Source organism: Nothoprocta perdicaria, unplaced genomic scaffold (genome assembly GCF_003342845.1).
Source record: "Nothoprocta perdicaria isolate Ctin4 unplaced genomic scaffold, notPer1 scaffold_41, whole genome shotgun sequence".
Lineage (NCBI taxonomy): Eukaryota > Metazoa > Chordata > Aves > Tinamiformes > Tinamidae > Nothoprocta > Nothoprocta perdicaria.
The window spans coordinates 615292-622149 of record NW_020455655.1 but is presented as its reverse complement, the minus strand read 5'-3'; the positions used below and the strand labels follow the sequence as shown (position 1 = coordinate 622149).

At 33.8% G+C, this 6858-nt stretch overlaps 1 protein-coding gene across 4 annotated transcripts in view; it reads left to right on the top strand.

Annotated features, from left to right (window-relative positions):
* Positions 1-6858, top strand: part of CGNL1 (cingulin like 1) — a 51433-nt gene extending 44575 nt beyond the window's left edge. For 3 of the 4 annotated variants that reach the window (XM_026045728.1, XM_026045727.1, XM_026045730.1), the window contains 5 exons: positions 1030-1113; positions 2578-2702; positions 3247-3355; positions 4144-4307; positions 4991-6858. In XM_026045728.1, the coding sequence (XP_025901513.1) occupies positions 1030-1113; positions 2578-2702; positions 3247-3355; positions 4144-4307; positions 4991-5132 (624 nt within the window). In that variant the 3' untranslated portion in view covers positions 5133-6858. The other variant, XM_026045729.1, reaches the window with a different exon arrangement.

Here is a 6858-nt window from a genome sequence, read left to right as displayed (position 1 = left end):
AAAACTTTGTAACTCCCAATAGCTTTTGAAAAAGACCCTTAATGAGATAAATTTTTAACTTAGGACTGTTTAACTGCAAATGTGTTTATGCAAGTTTATCAGTAACGGCTGTAAGGTAGAACAGTGTAGTGGCCACTCTTCTGTCAATCACTTTGCAGGTACAGTGGTTGACAAGGGCATTYACCGGTGATGCTCATCACAATAAACCTTGTGTAGAGAGTACCAAAAATGCTGTGATAACATCAGCTGTGTCTGCAGAGGCATTTGTAAAAACTTGAGGGCAATTTCAGTAGGAATAAAGGAAATGTACTTGGGCATCGCTAACTTTCCCTTAGCCCAGGAGCAACAGCTGCTTGCAGTTTTGCTTGCAGCAACAGTTGTTAGGCAGTCTAGAGTTTCTCTTTGATCTTCAGAACACGTTTTTTTTCCCCCTCAGTCAAAACAAATACTGAGATTAACAGAAATTCTGTGTTCTTATGTAGATTCTGTATTGATCAGTTTTTTTAACATCTTATTCATGAAGATTTTTTTTCTTTTTGATATTGAAGATGCAGCTGAAATATTTACAGAAACTGTAGCAAAGGATTGAAAACAGCAGGTACAAAAGCAAAACAAAAAAATATCCAGAAGTTGGTGCTCTCACAGTGTCACAGACGTGACATTGACCAGTTATATGGAACAAAATCTTAGTAGCTAGCATACATCAGAGCCTACTGGAAAATAGTTTTACTAGCCTTGTGAATACCAGAACAAAATAAATTATCTGCAGAGTCTCTCATGAAGTTATAGGCACTTTTCTGTAGATAGCACTTTGTGCTTAATAAAGTGAAACTAGATTAGCCAGCAGCTTAAAGGTAACGGGCCAGTTTAGAGCTTCAGACTCAAGTGTGAAGAAAAATCTCTATAATGTGTTTGAAGACTGATGTGATGTTCTAGAGGTCGGTTCCTTGCTACACATACACAATATCATATGGATAGATATAATTTAAATATTTTCTTAGTATTTCTGTCTTTTCCTTTATGTGATAGATTGAACAAATGAGAACCGAGCTACTTCAGGAAAGAGCTGCAAAGCAAGATTTGGAGTGTGACAAAATTTCATTGGAAAGACAGGTAATTATTGCTACTATACCATTACATATACAAGATGCAGTTTAGCTAGAGCATTCAGACTAGAGTATTTGGACACTGTCCCACCAGACTGTCCTGAAGTATATCTTATATTAAGAATAGATTAACAAAATAAGTATCTTGACATTTATACTTAAAATTATTTTTACAATATTAGACCCTTAAATTACTACTGCTGAATATTTTTTCTTTCTCCTTTTTAGCTAGAGATTTACTACAGCTTGTATATTTTATATAAAAAAAACCCTCAAGCTGTGCATATACCTGTTTATACCATCTAGTAAACATTTGTGAAGTAGCAAGTACAGGCATCTCTGCTGCACAAGTTCTGTCTCTACTTTAGAGAATCGAAGACCTTAATTTTAAGGAATGTAACAGTTAAGTTTGTATGCTTGTTAGTGGATTAAAACATTCTATAATACAGAAACTTTAGAGAGACAAATACAGGGGAAAGACTGAAAACCATCAAAGATATTTAGCTAGTTTAGCTGCAAACTCACTGACCTCTTCTGGAGGAACTACCTTTSAAACTCTTAGTATTTAAGAATATGCTTGAAGGCAGAGCACTATTTCAGCAATTCCAATTTTTGTTGAACATTTTTTTCTGTAGAAATAAACAAATGAAAAAGCAACATACCTTTTGAAGAAAAGATACAGATTTGATGGAGAATTGTTACTCTCTGTTGCTTAGAAAGAAATGCGATTCCTAAGTTTCAATTTTTTTTATGGAAAGTAAGCTAAATACTTCCAAGCTTTTTGTAGTTTTTCTCTTCTACAGCTATCTTAGTCTTCCTGACAGTCTCAAGGCGGGGGGGCGGGGGGGAAGATTGTAAAGGACACATAGATAACGATTTTTTTCAGAAAAAAATGAGACCAGGCTTAACGAGTAACCAGACTTAAGTGGAATTCTGTCTTAATTGTTTGAGAAGAAAGAATGCCACCTACTGGCATATTTCATATACATCCTTCTATTTTAGCTCTGACTTTTCTGTTATTGTTTCTTTTTTACAGTGTCAGAAATCTTAAATATTTGTTTTAAGTTATGTAACATCAAAACCTCGTTTTTTGTTCTTCATGTAACTCTTTTGTCTTTCCCCCCCCCCCGAAACTTATTTAAGGTCCCTGTTGAAAACCTATCTTGTCTAGCCTCCTAAACTGCTAATCTTAGAAGAGGGAAAACAAACAAACAAACAAAAAAACTTCTTTTTACAAGTTATACTTCTTAAAAAGACAACCTCTTTTTCAAACTGCTTACCTAGTTGGAGTAGCATTGCATACTTAAAAAACAAACAAAGAACAGGCAAGTGAGAGTAAAAGCAATATACAAGTCCCTGTCCAGGATACATTCCTATCACCTTGTGTTTTTCTGAATAAATTTATTTTGCCTTAAGGTGATATTCGGTAACATAAGAGTGTATATGGTCAACATGTATGTTCTGACTCTAGAACAAGGACTTGAAGAGCCGAATCCTTCATCTGGAAGGTTCTTACCGATCCAGTAAGGAGGGACTTGTTGCACAAATGGAAGCAAGGATTACAGAGCTAGAGGAACGGCTTGAAAATGAAGAGAGGTAAAACTAGCCATCTTAAGAGAAAATATTTGAGTTTATGTTAATGTGACCTTTTGCRGTCCACCTAATGTGCTAAGTTTTTAGGCCAATTCTTTTTTTTATTTTGAGAAGCACTGAATTAATATGGCTGTTGTTTCATAGAGTAAGTTATTTGTACATTTTAAATACATTTGAATTCATACTTATGTTTTGAAAACCGGGCAGCAATGTAACATGGTCATGTACCTCATTATTTTTTCTGGCCATCAGTAAGAGCCTTAGAAATATTAACTGTAGTTTAAAGATCCAATTTGCTTATTCATGGTTTACACATGAAAAAATGTATTGTTTATCTGAAACTATCTCTGAAGACAAAAAGGCATTCTCCTTACCAGTACATGATTTTGAACAAAGCTCTAGCATGTGATGCATGGAATCTGTAAATAAAGCAGAAGCTATTAGTATTTATTTAAAACTTGAAATACTGTTMAGAAATTTACTTGGAAGGACTGGAATTATCTTGGTTCCTCCTTTTTACAAGCCTGTTTGTTTTGTTTTGTTTCAGGGATAGAGCTAATTTCCAACTAAGTAACCGCAGACTTGAGAGAAAAGTGAAGGAGTTAATGTTGCAAGTCGATGATGAACATCTCTCATTGACTGATCAAAAGGACCAGGTAGACAGAAAGACTAATATGCAAATACCTGATATTAATCTTACTAGCATAAAATCATTGTTTATTTTAGAATATAGATACTGTTTTTATTTAAGAACGTGGATTTAATGAGATTCTTTATTCCCATTGTCATCAAATTTCTCTGCTAGGAATGAATGTTATTCAAAGTTTTGAAAATGAAGCACTTTGCATAAATACTATATTTTTTTAAAACAAATAAAACAAAAAGAAAATAGAATATATTGTTTATTGATGTATGTATTTATATCTTGCTATAAAATATTGTTTCAAAAAAGAAGTCATGTATAGTTATTAACTATAGACTATAAATGTTAGGCATATATTAGCATTTTCATAGCAGTATGCTGTGCCATTTGGGGATCTTTATTGATTYTTTGCTTAAAACATGGATTGTTTCKATAGGTAAGTCAAGTAGTTAATATTCTGACTAGAGAATGAATAGTGTTGTTTCATAATGCCTGTTATGTGAACAATCTTTTAAAATACTATGTATGGTGGGGTTTTTTGTTTCAATTTTAAATGTATTTTGTAGTCTCTGTCTGGTAAAGTTGCTACTAGGACACAATAGTAGTTCCAGAAAGTTTTCCATTATTGATAACTTGCTCTCTCCATCACGTAATACCTGACTTCTAAATGCTTCTGAAGCAGTTTTGCAGTGTCATGACACTGGCAAAGTTCTGTCTTTATTCTCCCTCTCATAGATGCTGGAAGAATAAAATTCCTTTATTAAAATAGTCCTCTAATCAGCTGACATGTAAATATTTCAGTTGAGTTTGCGTTTGAAAGCAATGAAACGTCAAGTTGAAGAAGCTGAAGAGGAAATAGACAGACTGGAAAGTGCCAAAAAGAAACTCCAGAGAGAACTGGAAGAACAACTGGACATGAATGAACAATTGCAAGGACAGCTTAATGCTGCAAAAAAGGAATTAAGGTAGGCTGACTTGTTAGGCTTCACAGTTGCCTATCAAATACTTGAACATTCTTGCTCCTATGGGCTGTGAGCCAGAGACTTACTCCGAAAAGCTTCAAGTTTGTCATAAGCAGACAGATTTTCAGAGGCAGAGCTGTGAAATTCCTGCAATATCTTTCTCTACAAATAYTCTCCAACCGCTTCATGGGTGCTCTGGTTGCCCAAGCATTCTTTTCAAGATCTCTGCTGAGAAATTCAGTGAGGCAGGGGTAGAAAATGGAAAGAAGTAATGAGACACAGCATTTTTTCCTGCTAAAAACTGAGAGGAACAGCTGCTTTGTATTTAGCTTTCTTGGCTAACTTGGAACATGTCAGGGTGATAACTTTACAGTTTCCTTTGACTGTGGCCTTAGATAGAGGCTCTTGAAGATATAAATGATTCAGCTTCATTCTTTCATATATAGATATATATATATAAAAATGAATGAAAGAATGAAGCTGAATCATATATATCATATATATATATTCATATGAATATATGTATTATATAAGATATAACCTAAGATAATTTGGCACTGTTGGAGCACAAGTTTCTTTCATTTCCTTTAAAAATGCAGATGCTACCTGTTAAAATTAGAGCTTTGCATAATTATTCCACATGTAGAGGTTGAATTTTAATACTGTGTTTTATTGTGTTTTATTAGACGGAAGATATCACCAAGTAAAGTGTTGACTGATTTTGATGATGACGATGATGACGATGATGAGCTCAGCACAGATGGAGATAGTCTCTGTGAAACACCTTCAGGAAATAACATGCCAAAAGATGATGACACAAAAATCTAAATAAATATTGAATCTGTGATTCCTTGAAAGTACTGGAAGAATACCCTGAATTGCTAAGATTTGGATATTCTAAAAGCCAAATGACATAAACAAATATAAGAGCTGGGAATATAATGTGTCCATCCATTCTGTGCCATTTTCTTGCTTAGATCTTCTCTTCGTTGTAGAAAACAGGATTGTATTATGAAGTATGGATATACATACACACCTATAAACATAGAGATAACATGTCACTTTGGTAGTACAATTTTGCTAAAATTCTCTTTAAGTAAAGAGCCATTTGAAAGTAATTCAGAACTAGTTTGTAGTTCTTAAAAGATTTTCTTAAAATTAAGGAAGCCACAGAGGATTATTTAATAACTATAATTAGGGAGAAATAATGTATAGAATGTAAATATTTTAAAAGTGATTGTTTTATTGACTACTTTAGTACAAGTTTATAAAGTTTCAAATATTATATAAATCAATTCTATATGTAAAATACATAAATTTATATTGAATGTTATATTTGAGTTTTCGCTAAGAAAAAGAAAACCTGAACTAATACATTTTGTGTATTAGGGAGGAGTTTCACAGTTCTGGAGCCAAGAAGTATGTTCCAATTTTAAAGTCACTTCTATTGTATGCATTCAGTATATTAATAGAGATCAAATGCTAGCACGCAGAATTAGATCTCAAGATTTGGATACTACCTGTTGACTTTAGAGGGACCGTCATGTGCRCGTGATGAGTGAGACTTGCCTATAACTTTATCATAACCTTTTGTTTCAGAAGCTTTTTGTTTATAATAGGGTAGGTTGAGAGTGAGGTGAATTACTATCAGGTGTCTTTCATTTCCCAAAGTGGGCTCTGTACTGCCAGGTGCACAATTCCTTAGGCTTGCTCACTTAAGGGCATTGGGACAGGCTTATCTTAGAGCCTTTAGGGAATCTTAACCTATCCAGCAAAATTACGTGTAGCATTTGAATTAAGTATGTGCCTAAATATGTTCATTAATTGATCCTGAAAGTTAAGCACCTGTCAAGAAATTGCACCAATTTTAGGAAATACAAAGCCTATAATCATCTTGTTTTGTTTTTTTTTCCCCTAGTTTGTTCTTCAGCATCTGTTTGAGAGATCTTGCAGTGTATGATGATTTATGCAGATATATTAAGTGTTGCAATTTATAGCAGTATCTGTATTTTGGGATATCCATCCTGTGAACAAAACTTGAGGGAAGATAAAAAAGCGTGTTGCAGGATTTATTTTAAATACATTTTCTGTTTTATTGAAGGGGGAAAAAAAAAAGTAACATTTATATTACACAGACAATTTTCTCTTGTGCAAATCTAGACTCTTAAGGAAAGTGCACTACTCCATAATTTTGAAAATACGTCTTAGCAAAGTCCTATCTGATCATTAGCATTTCTTTCCAGTTACACTTAAGTGAGTATTTCTGCATTGAATGAACCAAATAACAGTTTAGTGTAATTGTAAAAATACTTTAACTTGGAGTTGCTGGGAGCTTCTATTACTCCCACATAGGAACTACTCGAGGATGAATTTAACAGGTCTGAAAATGAGGCTGAGAGACTTGGGTAAGGCCCAAGTACTGACAATGGCAGTTCTCATATAATTATATGGAATGAAGCTACTGCCTGCAGGATCAGAAATGTACTTTTGTGWACTAAATTACAGACTCTTTTGCCAGGTAATTCCCTTCAACATGATTTTGATGAATTAAATG